Here is a 26,817-nt window from a genome sequence, read left to right as displayed (position 1 = left end):
TCCACAACACATCACACTTGCCTGCTGGAATTGGTTGAACAAAAATAAAAAAAATGTTAAAAAAAATTACTTCTCACTGTTCTCAGGTCAAATATTTATGCAATTAAAATGCAATTAATTTCGATTAAATAATTACAAAGCCTCTAATTAATTAGATTAATATTTTTAATCGAGTCCTGGCCCTATAATATACACAAACGCAGTAGGCCAGTCCCTTTCATAAAGCTTTATTTCACAAATCCTCTGTAGTAGGAGGCCCAGGCAGCCTCATTATACATTTACATACACTGTCTGTGGCCCGTCCTTACAACGCTCCCATGTTAAATAACGCAACAATTCAAGACAAATAAAAACACACACACCCACACACACTGTTCAACTTAAGATTACAATAACAATATTGCAAAGACGGTAATAATAACAACCATTGTCAAATATGCTGTATTTCCTAAAATTTGTTACACTGTCATTTTTAAGGTGCACAATAAAATCTGCATGTGACATTTCCATAAAACTTGACAGATGCTGCATCAGGACACGCGGTGGAGACAGAGAATTCTTGTTGCACGTTTGGATATTTCGGATGAGAGCTCCTCTTACTCGTCCTCTTGCAACAGACTGCATGATGGGTATTCAGCACAGTTCATTGTTTGTTTTGGCACACATATTTTTCATAAGCCGCTGCGGTGGGGTTATGAATCTCGTAGCTGGAGCAGAGACGTAAGGCGTGCGTTTCCATGGAGATGTGTGGGGACTCACAGGACCTCTGCAGGGAAACAACATCAGAGGTGAGACGTCTGAGACTTGTGACCAAGCACTAAGGTGTGTTTGACTCTGCAGACCCATGTGGGGTCTTTCCAGTGTACCTGCAACATGCTGAGGCTTCATGGGGCCTGTTTTTATCAGGAAGGGTTCTGCACCCTCGAACGCCAGGATGGGCTCGCCGACCAGCCCGCTCTGAGGCTGCGTCGGGTTTCCGGTGCTGTTCAGCTGGACGACGCCCTTGAAGTCGGCCGCCTCTCCGTTGGCCGAGACGCCGTTCTGGTGGGCGGGGGGCTGGACGCCGTTCACAACGGGACCGCACACTGCCGCACCGGCACTCTGCACGTTTCCAGCTGCTGCTGAAAGTTAATATTAGTGAGTAGATGCACGGATGAGATTTGAGCGCAATACGGCATGGCGACTGCCACACATACCCTTACTGAGCTCTGCGTCCTTGCCGTTGACCTGTGGAGGAGCTTTAACATCCTTCTGTAATGATGGAGAATAAAAAATACTTTTTGTTATGACGGAAGTGTGGATGTTGCGAGCTTGTTCAAAGGGAATCACTCAGACCTTCTCTCCCGCGTCGCTCTTTCGAGTCCTCTTCATGATCTCATCAAGGCGCTGTGCGGATCAGACAGAGAGATCAGTAAGTTACATGTGGTTTTGTGACCGTGGAGTGAACTCCTGTGTGAACTCTCTGAGCCGTGGAGTTGCTGTTTCACCTTCTTCCTCTCCAGTCGCTCCTGCTCCTCTTTCTGGAAGTGTTTCTCCCTCTCCAGACGCTGACGCTCGGCCTCCTCGCGAGCTTTGGCTTCAGCTTCCTCCCTCTGAGACAAAAACATCCATGACAAAAGAAGAAATTTCAGGATATGAGTGCGTTTGTGTGTCCTGTAATGTAGAACCACTCCGGATCACCAGGGGGCAGCACACGCTCAGTCTATTATGAAGCCTTCAATCCACAGTTGATGTGATATTAGAAACGCCATTACTTGCTCTTCTCTGGGTTTTTAGATTTAGCACCGACCAAAGAGATGTGTTGGAGTCAGCAATGACAACAAGAGTTTTTATTAGGTCTGCTTTGCTCTCTTCAGGAAGGTGACTTTGTCCTGCAGAGACAACCTCAGTGTGTTCAGTCCGCAAAATATATCTACCAGACAAATATGTCGGACGTACATATTTCAGTGACATTTTAGTACAGCAAGGCCAGTAGCCTAGTGGTGTGGTATTCTGTTTAAGAAGCCACAGACTTGGGTTTGAATCCCACATGCACTACTTTTTTTCCTGCCCCCCGACATGCAAAGGGGGGGGGGGGCGAAGGCCCGTTCAGCGTTCCTCGCAGCTTTAATATGTTTTTAGAACATGCCATTTTCACATGTTTCACCGCAATTTGGAGTTAAGTAGTCACGCATATCACCCGTGTCTGTTGCAGAGAGGGCTCTTAACACATACAAGGCCTCTCTGGGGTAGAACAATGGTCCAATTGAAGGGGGGGGATGGCCGAGTGCCTCAGCCTTGTCCTACACTGACGCCGTCTTACCCCACTATCAGCCCACTGCGGGGCCAAGTGTACGAGACGGGGGCAACACACGCCTGTCACTATCTCCCAGATCACAACGGCCCCCCCACGGCGTCCGCTCATCACCATTATGGGGGTCACCAGCTGGCATCTGCCCGGCCCAGACTGGGGACCTTGGACTAAGAGTCCGTGACAGCAGCAAATATTCTCCTCCTTTAATCTGCCCAGATGCCCAGAGCAGCCAGTCCGTCTGTGAGTCAGTCAGGGGGTGAGTGAGCCCCATGTGTGGGCTCGCGAACAGTATTGAACCCCCCCCTTTCAAGCTCATGCATCCAGATATGCATTAATCTTCCCAGATGGAAAAAGGGCTTACTAATGCGGGGGATCAAAGGGAAAAATTAGAGGGGTTTCAGTGCTTTCAGTATTTACAGTTAAACACATCCTGTGTTGTGTCTCAGTGTCGGCCCGGGTTAGCTCGGGCTGAGAGCTTGATTCCCACAAGATATTGCAAAGTTGCTTCAAATAATGAAAGAGTTGGGGATTTTAAAGTCATCACTGAAGTCACGGGGGGTTCTGAGTATAACACGGGTCCAAATAAGAGAAAACTGAAGCTTTGTGTGTTTTTATGATCTTATCTGGTCAAAACGTTTGCATAATGACGCATCCAGCTGTGTGCTAAGTGCAGTGCATCTGCTGTTATTCTCTCCCCATGTGACGTGGTGTCTTTGTCAGACCAAATTGACCAGGTGGTTATTGACCAGGTGATTATCATCAGTAAAAAAACAAAAACAAATTGGTGTCTGGCAATCAACGTGTGATTGAAGGAAGGTTTGAAAATGGTTGGAGACATTTGTGATGATGTAACTAAACAACTTTAAAAGTTACACATTATTACACATGTTCCCTGGTCACTGACCTGTTTCTGCAGCCTCTCGTTCTCCTCCTGCTCGGCCGTGGCTCTTTCCTGCGCCTCCTTCTCCTCCTCAGCTTGCTGGGCTTCGTCCCTGAGGCGCTGCTGCTCGGCCATGAATCGAGCCTCCTCCTCCCTGCACTTCCTCTCCTCTACCTCCCGGGCCATCGCCTCCTCTCGCAGGATCCTGGGAAGACGTGTCAGTGTATATTATATACATTTTTATATATTATTTTATTCATTTATCCAGCAGTCGGCTTCAGATGTCGTACTGTCGACACAAGTCCTTCTTCTTCTTCTTCAGCACCTGGAGCTAAAACAACGGACAGTTATCCCATGGTGCGACTCGTCCACCCCGCGGGCCTGGGGCCACTAAACTGATTAAAAACATTAACAATATCGTTTAACTTAAATTGAATTTGTAAAACAAAATATGTTGGTAACGCTTTCATTTAGGATTTGTTTTAATCTTATTATGTTTTAAGAGCAATGGGATTTCTGTGTGAGTATATCCATGGCTATTTAAATAAAGAATAACACAGGTTAGAGGTGCTAAACCATATAAATATTACATTACATTAACAAAGTTTCAAAGTAATAACTTTTTAGACATTCATTTAAATGTTTTGTAATTGTGAGTATTCTCACATCGTGACGCCATGCACGGTTAGAAGTTTTCCTCACTGGAAGACTGTGTTGAGACAGACGTGTTTGGGGTCTGTCTCAAGGGGACATTTCATTTCCTCGCTCCCTCCCACTCAGAATCCAACTCACTTGTTCTTGCGCTCCTGCTCCAGACGCTCTTGCTCCTCTCTCTCCCGCTGCTCCCGGGCCTGCCGGCGTTTCTCTGCCAGGACGCGAGCAGCCTCCTCTGGGTCGTTGGTGCCCGCTGACGGCCTGCCGGCCGGTGCTGCGGGGGCCGCGTTGCTGGCGGCGTTGCTGGCGGCGTTGCTGGCGGCGGCTGGAACGGGAGAAGAAGCCGAGGGAGCTGGAGCGGGGGTTTCCTCGCATCCAACGGCTGGGCAGAGGGAGGGGGGAGTAACCGCTGCAGAGGACACCACGATGGCAGGAACACTGCTGGAGCCTAGCAGACCGGGGAGGACGAGAGAGAAGCTGGTGGGGTTTTTTCGTAGTCCCAATCCAGATCCAGCGCGGTGGGTAAAGGCCACAGCTGGTACACAATGTCGACCAAGACACCCAGGTCACCTTGAGGCCTGGGTGTCTTTGTCTCCATGGTAACCACACTTACTCTTTTTCTCCTCTGGAGCACCGGGCTGCTTAGTATCGAGGCGCGTTTCCACGGCGACCGCGGCGACGGCCTGCGGCTGCACCCTGGCGGGCGTCCGGGCTCGCTTGGGCCGGGTCTTGGTGCCCGGTGGAGGCGTCTTCTTGGCCGTCGGGGTCTTGGAGGCCGCCGCCGGAACCAAGGGGGACAGGGGCCGACTTTTGGGGGCGGCGGGTGAAGGAGGCCTGTTCCTGGGCTTTGGGGTGCTGATGAGAAGAGAGGAGGGGAAACGTGCGTCAAAGAGAGTTGGCAGCATGGGTTTCATAGCGCCGGCGGTTGGCTGACGGATCAGAGACCCTTTCAGTAGACCATTTGAGAGACATTAAACTGCTCCGAGGGAAAAGACACCAGAAAAGATATCAGATACGTATGGGTTACCTGATCTCCGGCCTGGACCTCTGGGTGCTGCTGGTGGGTGTTGTCGGCTTCTTCGGCACTTTGTCTGTTGTGAGCGCGTTCTTCTCTTTTTCATTCTCCCTCTCCTTGTCTTTCTTCTCTTTCTTCTTTTTGTCCACCTTGAAGGAAGACATGACAGAAGTAAGCTGTTATCACCCTGGGCCCTTTTGTTAAATGTCAGCATGTTATAGAGGCTTCCAAAAGGTCTATTTAAAGCCAGTATGACAGCTTAGTCATTACCTTTACACGCTATGTTTAACTAACGTATCACCGCTAGCGATCTCGTTACCATGGTTTAACGTGGATATATTTGAAATATGTCACGACTCTATGTCCTGTGGGGGCCTCAAAGATGAAGACGCCCTACCGGTGTGGAGTTCCGCCGCCGTGGCCGCTGGGTGATGTCCGGCGTGCTGGCGGAGGAAAGCCTCCAGCGCTCGGCGTTGTGGGGGTGGTGATGGGAGCTGGCATTCAGCGGGCTGGTGGAGACTAAACGGGAGCAGTGGTGAGTGACACATGATGTCAGGGGCCCCACAACACATGCACCATCCACAGGGATCATTTCCGAAGGTCTCAGTCATGAGACAATGACTATTGGTTATTGTTGGTATCCAATAGTGACTATTTTGAGGTAACAATAGATACAAGAATAAATACTACTGCTAGTTCATTTTACAGTGTTTCCTCTAACCTTCTAAGGACTTCAAAGTTGACAATAAGTCCAGCGAGGTGGTTGGAAAGAAAGAACATTCAGAGATTTCAGGAAAACCAGGGTCATGTGACACGATGTTCCCACAGATGAAAACAAAGCGAAAGGGTAAATCAAAGATTTAGTTCTGAATGCTTTGAAACCATCGATACAGGGAGGCTACATCGAGTAGAAAAATCCACGTGGGGGGGGGTGGGGGGGGGTCTCGCACTCACAGGAGTCGCTGTTGTTGAGGAGGGTGGCGGCGCTTCGACTGCGGGCCAGGAAGGACAGCGTCGGCGTCATGAGGCGCTCCACGATGCGGCTCTCCCAGGCACTCAGGCGCAGGCTGCGGGCTGACACAAGAGGACGCCGTCAGTGTCGGGTCACCGGCCGGCGCTGCGCCGCGTACTCACCACCCAAACGCACGTCCCCCCGGGCACACCGCCGCCCAGGTGAACACGCTGCGGGTGTGTGGGCGGATGACACTGCAGCACATTCTCTCACACTGAGGCAGAGGGGAGTTCTACCGCTGGAGGTTGGTGAGGACACGGGCCGTCAGGTTGTGACATCAAAGAAGATCAAGTTTAAAACTTTGTCAGTGGGAAATGAACACTTTTATCACTTATGGTTACACCGCAAATCCCACCCTCTACGCAAGAAGCCACATAAGCCTAATTTTTATTTATTTATTAAAATCGAATAAAAAGCTGACTGCTTTTATGACGTGGATCTAAATTTAGGATTCAGACATCAAGAGGTGGAGCATCCACAATTTTCAATGCCAAGTGGAAGACTTCAGAGGCTATTAGGCCTCGCTCGACCATCGAATATTTGTTGTTACGTTGAGGAAAGCTCATGGGTTGGGATCCAAAAGGAGCGTTTTCGTCACGTAGCCGACGTAAGTTAAGTATTTCACGCAAAACTCCAGTCTGCCAAACACAGACAAGTCCTACAGGATGAGTGACTGTTGGCCCTCACGTCACACAGTACCAGACATCAGACAACAACACACACACACTGGAACAAAGCCAAGTTCATTTCATTAAAACCACAATCACTTAAAAGCCACTGCGGCTGTGTGCAAGACGCCGATCAAACCAATGCAGTGCACGGCGTCTGGTGAGTTCAGCATTCACACAACACACACTACCATGAGCACCGCTGTGTTAATTTGACTTGTTTTGCGTGTCATATGAAGTCAATTCAGCACGCATGTCCTCCAGAAACGGCAGAATATGACCAGATTGGTAGTTGATTACATGTGTGTACACACAGAACAATACATTGTTCTCTCGTGAGTGCAGCAAACTTAATCTCAGAGAGTCAAGTTGCGAGGGAGCAGACAAAGAAAGTGTCAATGGATGACGCAGAGACTTTACACCCAAGTGCACATGAGACAAGAACATGGAGTTGGACAGAGGAGGAGCTGATGCATTACAACAGGGGGGTCCAGCTTTGTCTCTGAGGACAGAAGCTGACAACATGCTGCTCAAAGATGGATTTTTAGTGACAACTCAAAGCATGTGTACTGTTTCTTGGTTGGTGTGCGTGACAGCTAAAAACCACGACCCAGAGAAACACACGAGAACAGTGCAATCACCACAGCGCGGCTTTAGTTGTTATAACGTTAGAGCGTCACATCAACACACTCATGTCACAGGCTGGATCTTCTTATGCAACTGTCACCTCTGCTGGTGTGACGTTGGGAGAGATCATTTTACCAACATGTTTTATGACTAGCTGATAACTCGACTGCCTCCCGTTGCTAGGCAACAGTGGTTTCCCCTCCTCCCCCACGTCTTTCTCCAATGCGGCAAGCGGAGGCTGAGCTGAGCTGAGCTGAGCTGCTGCCTTCTGATCGACTGTTCAACTGCAGGTTGATTGACGATCCATCAACGCCCCCCCCCCCCCCCTACTCCACTAGTAGTGCTACACTGTTGCAGAACACCCTCAAACAAGCTCTTATATGGACCTAAACGTGATTCAGCTCCAAACGGTCCTATCATGTTCTGTATTGGAGCATCCGCTTCATTAGTGAATATCAAGGAGGAAAATCAATCTCTAAGAGTCAAAGTGCTGATTTCACTGTGGGTGATACGATCAGTTATGACACACCCAATGGGGCGTGAAGGATCTGTGATGAAAACAGTGCTGCATATGTACAAATCAGGAATCTAAGAACATTTTGTAAAAAAAAAACGCAACAATTTTGTTATACTATTTATCATAATAGCAGAGCATGTCAAAGAAATCCTCAAAACCTCTGCTTAGTTTCTTGTTATAAAGTGAAAAGGTTTTTGTGTAGATTTTTTAAAATAAAACATATGTTTTTGACATATTTTCTCTTCTTTTGTATGGAAAGAACAGAGGAGAGTTTGTTAAGATGAATATGTAAGTCTACGCTGCTCGACTCCTCTGTCTGAGGAGGGTTTTCAAGATAGAGTATTTGTTGTTGGTATCAGAAGCCTCCACAGACAATGTGAACAATGCTTGTGATTCCACCAGACTGCATCAGGAGTGGTTCCTAGTGACCACTGGTGTTCAGCAATAGTTAAATAGTCTCATGTAATGTTAGCATGCTAATAAACTAAGATGAACATCATTCTGAAGAACATTAGCATGTTTAGAGTATTTTAGCATGCTGACGTTAGCATTTAGCACAAACTGTGACTTGCTCCTATAAAAATACTGACCCAACTTACTATGATGTGACGATAAATAGTCAAGTCAGCCATATGTTGCCTTTGTGTAATTATGGAAAGTGACTGTAAAGTTTCCTGTAAATTACTTGCAATGATAAATAACTGGCAATGTGTCACAAAAACAGAGCAAAAATGCTTTTGTCTTGGTGGCAGCAATGCGATGGTGTAAATAACTAAATAAGCAAGAGCGGTTTAATCTCCATGGAAACAGGCTGTATGTCTATATAAAACCAAAAAAATATAATAAAATACATTTTATATGCAACAGTCACACTATAATATCCACCAGCAATTCCACCACCACACCAAACCACCAACAGTAAAGTGGAGGGGGGCAACCAATAAAGACAAGATGTGAACTTAAAAAAAACCTGTGAAACAGAACACACATATCACAAAATATGGCTCGACGATGTCGTGGTGAAAGGGAGGCTGATCAAAAATGCAGAGGAGACTCAAATCAATGACACCCACCAACTGAAATCAAAAACCACGATGCATACGAGGCCCAGGGCGTGACAAGCGAGGGGGGAGTAGGCGGTAAATGACCAGTCACCAAGCACAGGCAGGCAGGCAGGCCACCAGAGACGACAGTTATAATAGTAAAAAAAAAAAAAAACACCCCAAAAAAACGATTAGGGCAAGAGGAGTGTGGGGGAGGGGGATGAATAGGTGGGGAGAGGGAGGGAGGAGGGAGAGGCCTGGTGGACACTGACGCCGGGTCGTCCTTACTTCTGCTGGGGGAGTTCCAGAGCGTGGCAGAGGACTTGGACAGCCTGTTGTTAATGACAGGGTCCACCTGTCTCGGCAAGTTGACCGTGGAGGCCGAGCATCTGCCTGCACCGGAGAGAACGCAACAGACAACAACTGTTCACAAGGCGTCCGGGGGGGGGGGGGGCAGGCCCCGGCGGAGGACTGATAAGAGACGAGGGGGGCTGCCGACTCCCCTCGGTCTGGATCTGGAGGGGAGATCAATCTGGACTCGGCTAGACTTGGCGGGGGGGGGGATCGAGGAAGTTTGAGGAAAACGTGGGAACGGGGTGGTGAGGTTAGAGGTCACTACTTTGCTTTAAACTTACAGCCAGAAGTCAGCATAGCACACGCGTCCAGGTTCTTTCACACCCTGAAGGAGAGAAACTCGTCTCGACCTCAGTTTCACGGGTCCAAAGAAGCCGGCGATCACGTGACCTGAAGAGGGGATCAGCTCACAGCGCTCTGCTGAGCACCGTTCACACTGCTGACCTAATGAAACACGCTCATGGCAGCTACCGCGCTGCTTGCCTCTCTGCCTCCGTGAGCCCTTTTAAACTGGAACACAAAACCCATTTCTGCCTGAAAGGACGCAGCACTGTGGAAATGCTATGGTTTAAATGACTGAATACGGCCATCTGCCCCTGGTACCCCGCCTCTATGAACCCTCAGGAGTTATTCCCTTGGATTGCATCATTTTGACCTGTGAGTCACAGTCTGTGCCGCGCTGCTCGATGTGAAGGTTCCAGTTTATATTCCTTTCTTTGCTGGAGTTTCTGTCGGATTGGCGTTGATTTGAAACTCACTTTCTCTGCGGGATGTCTGGTTGAGTCCACCCGCCCAGGACCACCTCTGCTGGCGGATCTCGGCCCACGTCTTCTTTGTTGACCTCTTGATAGCTGATTCATATCGCTCCTGGAGGGGCCATGCAGGCAAAACGGAGTCACAAACTCACACTTATAAGTTTGTTTGAAAGTTATGCAGAGTAGCAAAGACATCTAGTGCAATAGGCTGAGTGGCTTTCTTGTGGTGAACCCTGCAAATGTGAAGCTACAGCCAGTAGCCTGTTAGCCAAGCTTAGCATAAAGAACAGAAAAAAGGGGAAGTATCCACATCAACCTTACAGCAACGTTAAAGCGAGCTAATCAACTTATATATTGTTTGTTTAATCGGTTTTATTGGGTATCAATCCGGTGATAACCTTAGTTGAGCAAAAACACTACAAGCAGGTGAGAATGCTTTTTACACACATTTTTAAACAACATTTAGTTTGTGTTATATCTCCTCAGAGCCTAAAAACCACACTGTGACAACAAGACAACAGTCAACAGTGTCGCTGCGCGAGACAAATTGCCATGTTCATTTCTACATTTCTGTCTGAACATGAGGGAAACAAACACGATAAAACATGTTAAATAATACGTTTCAGAGGAGGAAGGTGTATTTTTGAAGTTTGAACAGAGCCAAACTAAACTGCTGCTGCGGTCTACTTCAACACTAAGCGGATGCCTTTGCTGGGTGTTGCTGGGTGAACTCATGGGCATGACTAACTCCTGACAAGGAGACAAAGGAAGGAACTGTTTCATTTCTAGAGGTCAAACAGAAGTCAAAGGATTAGGAACCAATGATGTGATCAATAGCTGTTAACTCGCAGTACAGCCAATGACAAAATCGGACATTGTGACCACTGGAAAATGAGCTTTCCATCGGATACTCAAGATATGACGACCAAAAACTGTACAAAGCATTGAACCTTAACTTGTTCATGAAACCATGATCGGATGGTTTTGAGCTTCCCCATTCGGGTTTAATGTATTTTCTCACCTTATTTTTTTCTAGTTTCTGTCTCTGTTTTTCCTCCAGCAGAGATCGGCGTTTCTCGGCCTTCAGCCTCTGCTCTTCCAGCTTCCTCCTGCGGCCCTCCAGCTGGCTCTCCCTCAGACGCCTCGCCTTCTCCTCCTTCTCCAGCCACTGGGCCTTCTTCGCTGCTGCACAGTCACCACAGGCAGAGGGGTTGACATCCAGACAGCAATTCACATTATACGGGGAAGTTAGAAGTAAAAAAAGGTGAATCTGAATAGCCTATTTCCTTCCATAAATTGATGATGAAATTATATAACAATAAAAAAACTTGTTTCAGGTGTAACCTTTCGTGAATATTGTTGATAAAAGTGCTTTGGAGGCAGCATAACAAGATAAGGAAACTTCATCCTTTGCCATCAAGTTTGGTAAATTTGGAGCTATTTCACTTGGGAATCAAACCTTAGTCACTAGAGAAGAGTTAAAGAAACACTTAAGTTAGGACTCATCCCTCAAAGACCCTCAATATCTGAACCAAATTTCATGGCAATCCGTTTAATAGTCACAAATGTCATGGTGGTGACGCAGGAAAATTTAGGAAACCACCAGTCTTTAGAATTCATGGGAATTATCTGCTCGAGACCACGAGCATCGGAATTAATCAATGGTTATCATCACTTGAGCCATGCCACTTATAGACAGGACTGAAAAGGAAACAGAAGAGAAGCTGTTAGCCGATCTTTGTAAGATTTACAGAAACTACTAAAGTGGATTCTTTAAATCACTCCAACTCTTGACACTCAAACACAAGGGGAAAAGCAGATGGAAGACACTGTGTTCATTACACAATAATCCTGATAACAGTAAATAAGCAGAGGCGTCCCGTTGTGTTTTACAGCGCCCTGCGGCAGGCGCCTGCTTCTCTTTGCACAATCGCTGCTGTGGCTCATTTCCTGCTGAAACAATTAAGCAGCAATCAATCCTCCAAAATCCAACCTTTTGTATGCTGGACAGCTTCTGTAATTGTCTGATTCATATCTTTTTTTATCACTTCAATATATGCCTGTTGAGGCAACTTTTATTTCAGCACAGTGAAGACTTTAAACTCCAGATGATGATGATGAGAGTGTGTTACATGCTGCATCCATACAAAGTAAAGCCATGACATGATGGAACATTATCTCGCATTGCTGGGCTTAAGACGGCGTCAGAAATACTTTTTAGTGGATTAAGCTCTGCGAGGATGTAGCAGTGCTGTGAGGCAAAGACGTGTTTTGTATTAAGCTCAGATTTCACAAACGAATCACACAAGGCTGAGCCTCATCAACAATGAAAATGTCTTTTCACTCCTCCATAAATCCAATTACTGAAGTTTAACGTCCACGCTCTGCGCAGCGGAGTTAACGGATATGTCGGTATAATGTAGGCGAGCTTTTCGAGTTCTCGTTTTTTGCTAAATGAATGACGTGCACCATTGCTGTGACATTTGTTGCAAATGTAAACTAAACATCATGTTTTGCGACTTACATGCCATTAGTGCATACAGAAAATAAGGCTCCACATAAAACAAAGCCTTAAAAAACGTATCTCAGAGCAGCTAAAGCCTGTAGTGGACCTCAGATACTATCGATAAAATGGCAGCAGAACTCTGCTTCAACTGAGCATGACCACATTATTGATGGTAATGAAGGTAGTAATTAAATCTAATCTGTCTGAGGGGCCTGGTCTCATTCGTGGTAATGGCTGCTCATTTTTCCTGCCCTGGGCTCCGAGGGACGTCTCTGAAGGGAAAGGCCCACCAAGCTCTGCTCTGATTGGCTGCCTCCATCCACTGGGAGAAGACCCCGTGTTTAAAGAGTTACTGCTGGGACACTAGAGCAATATTTTCATCAGAGAAAAGTTTCATTGAGCAGCCACAAAGTAAAACCATGACTGTTGGTGTTGGACGTGCCAGAAAAACAAAGTAAATATGAACGAAACATTCAAAAAGCACAAATGATTCATGGAGGGAAGAAGCAACGTTGATTCTCATGATTATTCCTAAAAGGCATGAGGTCTGCGGATGACGGGGTTTTTTAGTGGAGCCCCTTACCTTGCAGCTGGGTTTGCTGTTCTGAAAGCCATGCGAGGAGAAACAGTGAGAGACGACAATAACCGTGAGTCACATCATAAGGGAGTGACAGAGGAAAGAGGAAAGGTAACACTACCTTAAGAATAGATGATGAGCATGCATCGAGTTGGTTACAACAAACTCCAGCTTTATGCTTCACCAGAGTTCTTTTTAAAGGAAAATCCAAGTTGTTTAAAGTTTTAAAAGTTCAACACAGCCTTCAAATGGTTCTATAATTTCTTACCAATGTATCTGGCTCTCTCCTCCCTCCGCTCCTTGGCAAGTTTCTGCCGTTGCTCTGAGCTGATCAAATCTGCAGGGAAAAGGAAAATATAAAGCAATCTTCGAAAATATTTTTTGTTATAATTGTAGAAGCTTTCTTTACATCCCAACAGCCATCAATAACTCTGGAATCTGTAGTTTTCTCAGCCAGTACTGTAACATGCAACAACCTCTGGCTCATGAAAGTTACTTGTGAGCTCTTTGGTCGCCTAAACATTTTACTTTAGTGCTGAGCTAGTGTCACAAACACAATAAAACGCTCGGTGGAGCTGAGTAGAACTGCTTCAGAGATCCTGAAGGGAAGAGCCACTTGACAGGGCCCAGTCGACTCCGACTGGGAAGCGATCCCCGGCAGACCCAGAACACTCTGAGGGGGATTACATACCCCATCTGGCCAGGGAATGTCTTAGGATCCCACAGCGAGTAGCTGGAGAGGAGGAATGCCTTCCTGGGCCACTAATTGGTTGTGGTCACATTATAAAAATAAAAAAGAATCTTCAAATAGAATGTGTAATTTCTGAAACAATTTCTACGCTATTTTGATTATTCTAAAATCCTAAAAACAGTTTTCAGCTTAAAAGAGAAGTACTGCAGTTTAAAACAGCTGTCCACATGTTGTGTGGATCATGTGGAATAACAGGAACTTTGATTTCACACAGAAATAATGCTGATGTTTTTTCTGTCTCTGCGTACACGGACAACATAAAGTCTCTCGGGAAGCTCAGCTGGGATGAACAATTTTCAGCAGTGAAACCTGATATGCTTTAAAAGACGTAGCGACGGAGCACAGTGTGTGTGGAGACAGTGTGTGTAACGCCACGACTGAAGAAACCAGGACCCCTGGGGTGCCCGTCTCCTTTTGATGCTCTCCTCCGTGCTATGCAATATGTATGCCGAGCCTTTCTCAACCGATCACGGAGGGCCCTCCTCCAGCGGCGTCTCCATGGCGACCTGGATTTCCTCCCCGCCTTTCGCCCCGCTGCCTACGCGGCTGCACTGACGGATGTGCAGTAGGCTACGGCGTGGTCTCGTCCCCTTCCCTCCACCACCGGCCCTCCTCGAGAGTCAAGAGACCCTCTGACAGGGCGCGTGACTCCATATTCATTAAAGATTTAGGAAGAACTGTATGCGAGAAGTATCCATGAATGCTTTTAGGTTTTATATGCGATGGTCTTCAGAGGTCAGAAATGAAAAATGGAGTGTTTTCCACATCACTGCGCACTCAAAGTAACAAGTTTTGCGCGACCGTTAATGCGAGCTTTCGCAACTGGACAATTAAGGTGGAGGTCATGAGCGATGTGAATGAATGAGATGGTGTTTACATGCACGTACGGGGGGCTATTTCTCCTCTGGACGGATGAAATGCACAACGAGATGCACACGTTTGGTGTCTACCAAAGGAAGCTATTTACTGACTATTTATAATTTCGCTGGTAACCGCATTACTGCGCGTTGGGCCTGACAACGCCCTCAAACTGTTACATCATTGGACGATAAAGTAGAGCCACTCGTAAACGTATTGCTTTATTTCACCTTGCATTGAGTCAGTTGAATGAGCACCGTTATCTCCCTGCTCCACTCTCTGCCTTAATTACGGTTTTGTACCAGAATCCTATCTTATCCCAGCTGCCCGATGCCGGCAAATTAATCACACGAAAACCAACGCAGTACAATACAGCATCCCTTTTTGCGTGTCATTTCCTATTTGTGGCCAAAAAGAGTTGTCGATCGTTTAAAAAAAATCCACACAAGTGCTGCTGAAGAATATAAGCATATAAACAGAAAAAAGCCACTATTTCTATATCATAGTGATCGAAAAAAACAATACAGGTGCTGCCTTTTTCTAAAAAGGATCATCTTCTGGCTAAAGGTCCGTGGCCTCTCTTGAGGAAGTCAATGCCACAGCTTGCAATGTTATTTGCACCTTTGGGATTAGCTGGAACAAGCCAGGTCTCATCGGACCGAACCCTGCCGCTCTGATGCGTGAATGGGAGCGAATCCCGGCAGCCTGGCTCCAAAAGATATTGTGGAAGGTATTACCAGAAGAGGAGAGGCTGATTTTTCAATGCATTGATCCCACTAATGTGATGATTTAAAGACACTGACTCCATGACTCCGATATTGAACAACAACCTTTCTTGGGCTGAGGGCTGCTGCCCGGAGTCGAGGCCCTCACATCCGTCTTGGAGGATGCATCTGTCTTGGTGGGGGTCTCTGTTATGGGGCTGGATTCTGTTTTGGGGGAGAGGTCTGTGACGGCTGAGTCGTCAGAGATCGGAGCGTCCTTCCCCAAGGACTTGTCCCCATTCTGGATGGTCTGCAGAGGAAGAGCTGGAGGATGAGAAAAAAGACCAATTGATAAGATTGACAAGATACCAGAGACGAGAGATGTTTAATTCAATGTGTGACGTCCCCCCGTTGTTGGAAAACCTCCTACATCCTTTGCCAACACATCATCACCGTAAACCTGAAAAATCTCTTTGCGACTTAATTAACTCTCATTAGAAACCATTAACGCCTCCTCGACACGCATCAGTCGATGCGCTGCCCTCTCTCCCCTCCTTCCCCGAAGGTTTTTAGTCCTGCAGAGAAAAGGCCTCCTGTCAAACTTTCATCTTTCAAGAAGAAGATACACAGTATTTGAAAAAAAAACCCCTCTAAGATACACATTGATTTGTCCTGGAGGGGCGGAAGAAAACAGTGTAGGTTGTTGTGTAAGTTTATTTCAGTTTGCTCTCATAAGAAGAACAATGCTACGATAGTGGGTATCATGGGAATAATACTTCTAATTTATCCCCAGAGAGCCACATGAACGGAAAATAGTTCCTGCACTTAACCGTGGGGGAAAAAGATGAAAATCAACTGACTTGACGGTCGGACACAACAAGCAATTTGATGATGTTTAATTTAAGATAATGAAAATAACATAAGCATTTGCAACTCCACTTTGAACGCCATGTTTTATGTAACACAAAGTCCTCTGGGCCTCCTACCATGAGCACCATTGACAGATCCACATAGATCCGGTCATTAGGCCAGAGTTCCTGACCTTTGACCCTTACAGAAGGCGACAAAGAGCCAGCAAAAAAAAAAGCCACAAAACACATCCTGTTTTAATCCCGGCTCCGACTTTGCTTTCACACTCTTGCCGGTACCGTCACTACTGTCTGCCGGATGCCCCCCCCCAAGCTGAGCAGCGCCGCTATGACGCATTGAGGAAGAAGCGGTGGGGGGGGGGGGGGGGGGTGGGGGAGGGGGGGTGCTGGAGCAGGAAGAAGCAGAAGGGACAATTTGTGCACTTCTCCAAGAACTCTGCTTTTACAACGACGGAGGAAAAAGAAGGAACAGGATTTGAAAAGACGAAAAAAGGAGGGGAGGGATGGAGACAGTAACAGCGCTGGTAGAACAATGAGACAGGAGCTCGAGGTAGGAAGGTGAGAGGCTGCAGGCCTCAGGCCAGCTCTCCCCTGCAGTCAGCCAGCAGATGGTCCAAACGCTCACAGAACCACATAAACCACAGATTAACACTGGGCTCCCCTCCAGCTACCCCCACTGTACTCCAAACACAGAGCTTAAATGCACAGGCTGCATTATGGAATACTAATGGAGGAATGACAGGACATGAACAAGAGCCCCACGTGTGTTCAGACAAGACCCGGAGAAAAAAAGATGCAGGAAAAAAGAGAAAGGGATTTGGCAAAAGGAGGATCGCAGTGCTCCTCCTAACTTGAGAAGATTACTTATTTACCAAGCGTGTTCGATTTCTATGAATTCAAACAGTTTACAAGCCTCTTATGGCTTAGGAAGCCTAAGACGGAGCTCAACAACATTGCTGATTATACGGGCACCATAAGACTTTCAGGAGGAACAACACATCTAAGATCAGAGATTTAAGCTGCTGTGAGTCTATTCAGAACTAGTTAATGGTGTACAGTTGTATTACTTTCATTGTCAGCCTCTCCCCAACCTTTAGTTAGTTTTGTGTAGTGTTTACTGATCCTTTTATTTTTTGTCTTTTTAATCAGCATTGAACCATAACTGTGTGTGAACGTAAGTGAGTGGGATTTTCAATTACAAATCAAAGAATTAAACTTGAAAGTAGTGTGTCTTGATCGGTGTGTATTACCTCTCACACCTCTAATGGTTACATGTGCGGGTAAACCAGGCCCCACTGTGATAACACGCAGAAAAAATGAAAAATAAAAAAAGAGGACATCTCTAGTTTACGCTGCAGAGTCAATATCATTACTAAGTGCCTTCAGTGACCCTGTCACTTCTCTACTTGGGCTAACGTTTGCAAAAACAAAATCAACTTTTCCCGTATATAGTTTATTGCCCCTAGTCCTTATATGGAAGAAATGCTAAATTTCTTCCAATGTAATATCAACTACTTATTACTTTTGAACACTAAAATCATATTATGATTTGACCTTGATTATAGGATTATACCTTGATATAAACATGCATCCCTGATTATAATGCAAATGCTTCAGTGGTGTCCCTGCAACAGCATGACAATCCATACAGCTTCCCAGATATCAGCATTGCATGTGACAAGCTCAGTTAAACACAGAAACACAAATTCAGCATGTCATCCCATCACCATCACCCCCCCCCCCCCCCCCCCCCTCCTCCCTCAGAGCTCCTAGGCCCTCCGCAGCCATCTCAGGTTTCTGTGCCACTATGGCAGGCCGCGGGTTTATAAATAGCGATAAGCACCATAGTGAGAATGTCGGCCATAAAAGGGGCTGGCTTCTGTCGCGGCGCCTTGGGACGGCACAGCGACCACAAACTGCACCATGTGGTACACCAGATTTACAGCGCAGGCAGAGCAGCAAAACTTAATTTTGTTTGTGTGCGGGCCACATTCACTGGTGAAATCCAACACCATCTGGTATGAAAAATAACTGTCAACAATAACAGAATAAAACAGCGACAGACGTCCAAATGAGAGTTGGTAACCTGCCAAATTGATCGTCCCCAAAAAAAACGCCTTCCATCAGATGTATGAAGGTGTGTGGATGCTTATCATTCTGGTCCTAGTGCACTGCGTTTCCCAGAATTCATTTTTGGATGAAAGAGAACATACATGATATATTTCTTATGTGTTTAAAAGTATTTTGTATTAGAAGATATCCCCATCTGAGCTTAGTTTTTAGAGGCAATAGCTGATCCTAAAATGCACCTTTATGATCATGTGGTACTGTGATATAAATGGACTATACTGTCTACTTTCTAATAAATGCAAAAAAATGACTCTGTTAAACTGTTAAACTGCTACAGTGGTTTGTCCGTGACCTTGAAACCAAAGCAGAGCCGTTTAATTTAATTTTATTCGATGAGTCAAAATGTCTTCTGTGATGAAAGGCTGGGTACCATTTTTTAGACTTGTGCTGTTAACATCAAAAGGAGTTGTTACTATGGGGGTTCAATGTATTTTAATTGATTCATTAATACAATTGAAGGCAAAGGCTAAACTATATAATTGTATTACATTCATGCAATGTTTTAGATAGACTGCCTATCTAAGTTCAGTCTACTATACTACACTAAACTATAATGTACTATAATATGATATAGAGCTAGAATGAGTTTGCTGATTGTAGTTATAGTTAAAATGGGAATATTGAAAGCGAAGCATCTTTTTAATCCTTCAGCTTCAGATTTGGAAGCTAGCTGAAACCCCTGTTGTGTGAAGCAGGTCAAATGCTATTGTCTGGAGTTATGTGCATGAGAGAGCCAGCATGTGAAGACACATGTGTCTTTGTGATGAGTGGGACATGTTGGATCTGGGTCAGGCCGATCTCAGGAATTCCTGGCATCCACATTCCACTTGCATGTGTTCTATAAAATAAATGCGGGGCTTATGTATGTGTCTTTGTGGTGTGCATGTGCCAAAGACCCAAGGGATTAAAATCATCAAAAAAACAGAAAGGATTAAATAGTACATGTGTAATGAAAGAAACAGCACAATATCCGAATAATTTCACTTCCACAAAATGCACAAACTCAGATGGAGTGACTCAAGGAATTTGTATTATTCCACCCAATAACAGGCATTTTCATTTCACAACCTTCTGCTGCACGTATGTGACTGCTTACACATGTGGCACAACCTCTTCCTTTGTTGACAGGGGAGAAATAGGAAATGCTCTTTGGCAACAAGCATCCACGCCCTAAGGAAAAGTAGAGGAAGAACATCCCTGATGCTGAGAGCAACAACAGCCAAAGCACACACCTCCAGTTTGAATGTCTGGAGAGCCATAACCATTGAGTGGATGTGAAATGATAATTACCTGGTACATATTTAGGTCTTACATCTTTAAAGCTGTAACAAATGTATGCATTGTCCATTGTGCTAAACTGAAAATAACCCATCCCATGACAAAAAAGAAGCACCGAGTGAGGCAAAAGGTCACCGAGTCAAAACTGAAAACATGCACGATTAAAAAAAAAAAGCCACAAATACTTTTTTTTAGGACCCAACTTCCTCTAAGGAAACAGGAAAGCTTCAGCCGCGATGAAATGAATGCCCTGCAAACCTTTGAAGCCGTCAGATTCTCCTGTTCAGAAGGACCGGCTGCTGTGTTTGCAACGAGCTCCAGCTCATAGTACCAAGCACGGACCACATGCTGAGCTTGTAATCACTGTCACAGAGGAATACACATGGCTTCTCTCTGCCGATGATACGTTTCAAATAGTGTGTGTTGGATGTAATGCACAATGCAGCCTTCGCTCTTTGGAGTCAAATTAGAAGAGAACAAAACTGATTTCCACCACTGGGCTACGCCTGTATATTTCCCCCTTCTGTTCCTAAAAAAATATGGGTGTTTAGATGTGCACAAGGACTAAGTTGCCCGAAATGACTAGCGCTACCTGAATTTGGCGTGTTTTAAATGGGAACTTTGTATGGGAACGTGTATTTAGCCTGACACGCTAAACATCGCAGCTTGCTCAGATAAAAATAAACAAATTAGCATGAGCAGAGTGATTAAGATTTTCTCATTATCTCAGCCCCTCCCCCATCTCTGAATGCAATGTAAAAATAGGACAGCTATTAAAAGTTAATAGTACTCAAAGAGGTAGCACAGAAGGTCCATGCTCTCGACGTGAGAGCTCACCCTGATTCGGTTGGAATGGCGTGGGGCAGGAAACATAAGGGATCTCCAGATGCTTTTAACCACAAAGAAGTGGGTTACCCAGTCACCAAGATGCACAACAGAGCCAGGCATGAATCATACATGGAAACTCTATTATTCACTTCTTCCTCCTCCTCTATTCACTGGCTCGGAGTTTATACTAAAATATAAAGTTAATGGTGATGCAGCAAGAAATGATTTTAAATGGTGGTGTGTTGAGAAAAGCTTTTCTCCAAGACAGGGAGAAAATAGCTCAGGCGTGGTTTGTTGAGACTGAAGCTGTGGTCCAGAGGTTTTACTTCTTTAACTGTGACTTCATCACTAAGTCATTTTCTCGAACACATAGCAACAACAGCAGGACAAATGTTGATAACCACGAGGTCTCCACGGTAAAGGCCCAGCAAAGGAGGTTTTAACAATAAAGCAGTCAGACTCAATCACATGCTCTAGGTTGTAACCAATGACAAAGAGGAAAGTGTCAATGTTCAAAAAAATCATCTTGGTTGCAATTATTTGTGATGGAAAGATCAGAATCAAGTCTAAATACAACACAACTGCCACACCACACTCACCCACTTGTTTTGGACCCATAAGTAGGGCATAACTTTATCCAGCTGACTAACGTTGACCTGGCAGCCTGCTCAAGTGTTATGACGGACTAAATTTAATCTCAGCTGTGGGCTTGTTTCAGTGCTGCGTCATTCCAGGTAAACAAACGCTAAAGCAGCTGGAGAAAAAAATCACGCTAATCCATTTGTTTTTGCAAATGTAAAATATGTGTAAAGATGGGGTTGATCAGGTCATTACGACATGCACAATGGGATTCTTTTTCTTGTTGCCAAAAGTATATTTTTACTCTTTATGAATTGTCCAATGCTACAGCAATTTGACAGCAAATGTCCAATATTCACGAGCAGACCCTCTATATTCATTAAGCAACCGTATGACATTAGACTAGACTTTGACCTGCTGTAGCCGTAAAATGTGTCAGCATCTTGCAGCAGCCTGGTCTTCATCCTGGAGACAAGCATTTCAAGTCCTCTAAGGAGGATGAAAAGTGCTCAGCAAGTTGGGTCACCTCTACGCCTGTGTGGAGGCAGAGGAAGCAGCAGGCCGCCATCCTCGAAGAGGACTGCAGAGGTGATCGACTCTGGTGCAGCATGGCCGGTGCCTTATTAAAACTGGTTTAACGGTGCTCCTCAAGACGTTCAAAAACAGCAGTGCAGAGAGCCCAGAACACACATGGGGGCGGTTTAAAAGAAGGAGAAAAAACATCCGACGACACCACATGACCACAGGTTCTTACGCAACGACACCAACATTCTCGCTGCGCCGCATCTGGGTACCAGGCACCACTCAGATGGGTTTCAGGTCAAGATGGCTGATCATACATCATATGTTTATTTGTGTGTTATCATAAGGGCTTCGTACATACTTATAAGGTTCGTTGTCCTGATGCAGGCATACAGAGTGTTAGCAGCGTTCATCAGACATCATCTGCGCTGTAATATTAGAGGCTGTGGGTCCTGTGACTGTGAGATGGCGTGGTGGGTGATATGTGCGGGCGTGTGAGGGAGGGGGGGGGGGGGCGGAGACGTAGCTACATCATACCAGTTTTCTCCACAAATACACTTAAGCACACATACACTTCAAACAGGAGTGGGGGAGGGGGGGTGGGGTACATCTGTAAGTGATTCCCCTGAGGTATGCGTTACACATCCACAGAAAACTGCAAGGCAGCATGGGTAACAGGAGACAGACACAGGCCAGGAACCAAATGGATACAGCCGCATTGTTGATACAAGAATCCTGCTATTTTAGTGAGTTATTTCCTTAAAGAATCTACATTATCATCCCCTCAAGACATTTTCGCTCAGAAGTCGTCCTTTGCAGCAAGCACAGCAAAAACAAGCTGCTAACTATCACTAAGAGATGATTTCAAATGAATTCATACAGACCAATTAAACTCGATATTTAAATCTGAGTGTAGCGCAGAATTTTAAAAAGGAGAGAGAGGGGGGGGGGGGGTGCCTCTAGGTCAGCAGGAAAGGGCCTGAAGATACAAGCACTACTGTAGTACTATGTGTAATACATCAAAGACAATCATCCTCTTGAATATTTACGCCACGTTCAAGAGTAGAGCTGAAACCTCACCTCAATCATTTTGTATGGCCCACAAATTTGCCTCAGACAACTTTTTTTCAATTTCTATACATTTTACGGTTGGTAAAACCCTCACAACGGTAAAGAAAGAACTTTCCCCGAAAAGACTTAAACGAGGGGAAAGAAACCTTAGTGAGAGTTGGAAGGATGGACAGAATGTGCAATGATGTCATGTGCATAGTGTACAACATAACAGTACAAAATAATGAGGAGAATAATAACAGAAGAGAATAATAACATAATATTAGAAATGACCCTTGAGCAAAGCACCAAACTCCTAGGAGCGCGGTGTCAATGGCAGCCTCATCCCTCTGTCTCCCCACAACAAAAAGGCATGTCTATAGGCTCCGGGATCTTAATTGAATAAAGTGTCCAGAGTCAAAACTAGTCCTGTTTTGTTGTTGACATTTAACTCTCTAAATACCTCATTTGTTCATATTTCTATACTAAAACTGTGGTTCATTGTTTTGCATCGGGGCAACATTGTGCAGTTGGACCACTTGCAGGGGAGATGCAAAGTACCATGGATGTACATGTCAGTGCCAGAAATGTAAAGCACAGTAAATCCATTGGATGTGGGTTTTACATGAACATTATACATGATGTGTCAGTCATTTCTATTACTATGTCTGATATTTTGTAATTTGTCATTGTTTGAATTATTCCCCAAAAACTGAACACATTCATTAAGTCTTATTTGATCTCTTTGAATTCTGAAGTCGAGTCAAAAGTCTGAATTGATCAGACTCTAATCCTCGGTGACCTAACTCGTGACCCAAGTCAACGAAGCCTTGACTTTGAAAAACATCCTCTGGTGCACAATCAGGAAGTGATGTGTATGTCTTTTCCTGACGCAGCAGTGGACCATGAGGAATAAACAGAACCAACGGCTACGAAAAGGACTAAAACGATTTGGGGAGTGCACACATGTGCAATATGACCATTGGAAATTTAGACATTTTGGCTTGACTGTGAAGCGCTTGGAATGTGTAGATATTGTTGAATCACAAAGAAATCAGCGCTCGGATTTATCTCATTACCACCACCAGCACATTAGCTCTGAAATAGTCACAGATGTGTAGGTGTTGCCACAATGACTCTAATCTATAAAATGTAATACGACAGCTCCTGTTATGACACAGCTGTGCCTCGCCTCGTTCCGTTACAAGATTATCCTGCAAACAGGATCAACATCCCGTTCATGAATCCAGACTCTTTTTGGAATAGTGCTCTGGAGGCTACATCCTTCTCCCTCTTCATGCTCTGCAGCAGAATGGAGCACTTCCTCTACTTTCCTGTGGGCGCGATGGGCCTCACAGCTGTGATTCATAGCATCTGGTCACAGGGACTCTGGTCTCCTCCTCGAGGTTCAACTTAAACCACATCGATCCGGCCAGAACCTCAAATCCCTGTCCAGTTTCTCACTGAACCCCCCCCCCCCTTTGACCGTTTAATCCATTCATCGCATTTTCGCTGCTGTAATTCGGGTTTTTAGAAACGCTAAAATAGACAACAACCTCCAAACAATGTATTTTTGGAGTGTCCCTTTTGCTTCAGCATCCGATTTGGTTGCTAATCTAAAAGGGAACTTCTTCCAGGGGTAGAAGCAAGGCTTCTAGGCCAGAATCAACATTTCCAGCCTGACCGTGTCATGTTGGGCTTTTTCCAAGAAAATAACGTCAGCGCAACCCGGGAGGCTGGCGGGGCCAAAGGGAGGCCACGTCTCATGATCACTTCCACAGAGGAGCATTCAACTCCACTCGGAGACCGGAGGACCCGGCGCCGTGGCAACTGCAGACAAACCTAATAACCGTACAATTCAGACTCCTTCACAGACGAGTCGGGTTTTTTACCGTGTCAGGTCCACACAAAAAGCCGGTGCCTCTCCTATTGTGGGCCTTAAAACAAAGACTCTTTAAACATGTCATGTCTTGGGGAGTCTTGGTGTGTCTCCAGCGGCACGCGAGTTGGTAAGAAAGGCCGCCGCTGGCTGTGTTTCCTCTGTGAGGTCGACTCCACCAGCAAACTGCAGGCTGTGGGCGCCGTACTGTTGCTGGCTGACTGCTTTTCGGGGAGATTGGGGGACGACGGGAGATATTTGAGGTCAGGAGAGATGAAAGTACGCATCTATGTGAGGAATTTGGAACGTCTGCCAACCTCCGACCTGAATAAATCACTTTGATTGTGATCCCCCTCTCACAATACAATACAGGCTGCAAAAAGCAAGCTTTCTATGAGACGAGATTGAGACTTGCGGCTCGCAGAAAGGCGTCATAGAGAAAGAATGCCTCTGTTTATCTAACACCAGCGCCTTTTTCAGCATCCAGCATTCCATATAACGTCACCTGTTGAGCAGCCCTGCTGAAACCTAAACATGCTTTGTTTTCCACTTTAGATCCCTTATCTATAGGGGAGCCATCCTGCTCAGGAAAACAAGCTCATTGAGTAGTTCAATCAACACACTACTGAAACTACACTAGGTTTCACCAGTCAAAGACATCCTCAAAGTCAACAAGCCACAGATACATGCAACACGATGTTTCTGCCTTTGCTCAGGTTCACTTCAGACTGATTCTGACTTTGTGATTTGGGAGCTCAAGGGAATGTTCTCCCAGAAGAGACCGGGGTCGGAACTGCAAATTAGAAACAAGAGCCTTTTTGATTTTGTTATTAGTCAAACTTAGGTTAGTTAAGGGGTTGCTACGAGAGCTGCAATGATAAACTAGACAGAGGTTTGAATACATATCTGTAATCCAGGTACATGTCGACAAACAGTGTCCCCGTTACAAAGTAGCACCAAAGGAACACCCAATGGTTTATTTTTCAACTATAAAATGGCTCACTGTTAAGGTTTTTGGCCCCAGAACAAATAAATACATTAATTACGATGGCTGTAAATGTTATCAGTATTGGTCTAAAAACGTCTAGCATCCAACTGACTTGTGCTATCACATCATCTTGCAAAAGCCGATGCATGTGCAGCATCCTATCGACGTGCACACATGCAAGGAGCGAGCACCATGACAGCCTGCCTCGGCTGTGATAAAAAACTGCGGCGAACGTTTCTATCTCCATCCCAGGCTCTCTGCACCTAGTGGAAAGAGAGGGGGAGGGCTGCCAATGACCAGAAAGTCACCTTCCACCAGTACACAGGTCAAGGGTAAATGTGTGATGGATACAAGACACCACAAATTCATATAAGCCAATATAAAAGTAGGTAATTATAGTACCGGGAAATTAAATGATGTCATCCTTTTTTCCTGTAGCATGTACAGTGCAGAAGGAAATGGGACATATAAGCTTATTGTCCACCGTGCTTGTGGATCAGCCACAAAGAGGCCGGTCAGTGTGAGAAACTGTGATTTGTAGATGCAGATGTTAACATCAGCTGCTATCTGCGCTGCTGAGATGCTGTTGAGCAAGACACTGGCTGGGATTAGAGAGGAGTTTACCTGCGGCGGTTAGTATCTCACTAATATGTTTGTTTGCTTCATTTGCAGAGTGTCTTCAGCCATTTTTCACTGACGTGTTTGGTAATGGAGAGCACAGCTCAGTGCAGCATTTCCAGGATCTGTTGCTGCTTAGGACGTGCCTGTTAGAGAGATGTGCAGACAGCCCGCTGTCTGAGTGTGTGTGTGGGGGGGGGGGGGGGGGGGGGGGGGAATTACACCACTGTTGCCAGGAAGGAAAAACAACCCATCTTTTAGGATCCGAAGTGGAAGGAATTTGATGTGTTGCACTGCTGCAGCTGTTGAATCTAAAGTACTGACACACTTTAATTATGATTGGTAGGATGAAAGGATTAAGGGGGGGGGGGGGGGAAATAGCACATTATAACCACAATCACCATCATCTTTGAGCCGACGATGACTTCATGGGCTGTAGCCTGATGTACTCACATTTATCTGTTAGGGTCAGCTTCTCCTCGAAATGATGTCCGAGCTCTTTATAATCCATTGTTTCCATTCAGGCGGAACGATTCCCGGTGGCTGTCATTCCTCAGAACCTCACCAGTGCAGGAGATGAAACTCCCGGTACAGATCGCCCCCAACACGCCCTTTGGAAAATCCAGCCGGAATACACAGGAGAAAAGTGACCAAAACAGTTTGTGGAAATAAAAAGAGGACGTTACAAAAAAAGAAGAACGGCTGGGAAATGTCAGGAGTGAAGAACCACAATAAACTGTTGTCAGTGAATAAGAGACTCGGTCTAATCCAGCGAGTCGTTAGTGGAAAATTTACAGTGTGAGAATAAAAAGCTTCAGCGAATCCTGCGAGGACCGGAGTCAAGTTGCGATGACGAATAAAA

At 45.6% G+C, this 26,817-nt stretch overlaps 1 protein-coding gene across 6 annotated transcripts; it reads right to left on the bottom strand.

The window, feature by feature from the left end:
* Positions 1-211: 211 nt before the first annotated feature.
* Positions 212-26,817, bottom strand: map7d1b (MAP7 domain containing 1b). Of its 6 annotated transcripts, none has more exons than XM_037474305.2 (18): positions 26,409-26,817; positions 15,341-15,538; positions 13,170-13,238; positions 12,908-12,928; positions 10,840-11,003; positions 9,822-9,930; positions 8,998-9,102; positions 5,797-5,916; positions 5,240-5,361; positions 4,855-4,991; positions 4,441-4,682; positions 3,966-4,275; positions 3,198-3,378; positions 1,488-1,592; positions 1,336-1,386; positions 1,197-1,251; positions 867-1,121; positions 212-766 (listed from the first exon to the last, which is right to left on the bottom strand). In XM_037474305.2, exons 1-18 carry the CDS (start codon positions 26,473-26,475, stop codon positions 756-758), a joined length of 2,322 nt encoding a protein of 773 aa, XP_037330202.2. In that variant the 5' UTR covers positions 26,476-26,817; the 3' UTR covers positions 212-755. The 6 variants fall into 6 exon arrangements, with proteins under 6 accessions (XP_037330202.2, XP_037330203.2, XP_037330208.2 ...); XM_037474306.2 differs by having other exon boundaries at positions 867-1,118; positions 26,409-26,816; XM_037474311.2 differs by lacking the exon at positions 8,998-9,102.

This window comes from Pungitius pungitius, chromosome 17 (genome assembly GCF_949316345.1).
Source record: "Pungitius pungitius chromosome 17, fPunPun2.1, whole genome shotgun sequence".
In the NCBI taxonomy this organism is placed as follows: domain Eukaryota; kingdom Metazoa; phylum Chordata; class Actinopteri; order Perciformes; family Gasterosteidae; genus Pungitius; species Pungitius pungitius.
This window is presented reverse-complemented; position numbering and strand designations above follow the sequence as displayed.

Excerpts from the sequence above, each read along its gene's own strand:
- map7d1b (XM_037474305.2), bottom strand. The coding sequence starts at position 26,475 with ATGGAAACAATGGATTATAAAGAGCTCGGACATCATTTCGAGGAGAAG. Across the intron at positions 12,929-13,169 it reads GGAGAGAGCCAGATACATTG|AACAGCAAACCCAGCTGCAA; the intron begins GTAAGAAATTAT and ends CATGGCTTTCAG. Across the intron at positions 9,931-10,839 it reads AGAAACTAGAAAAAAATAAG|GAGCGATATGAATCAGCTAT; the intron begins GTGAGAAAATAC and ends TGGCCCCTCCAG.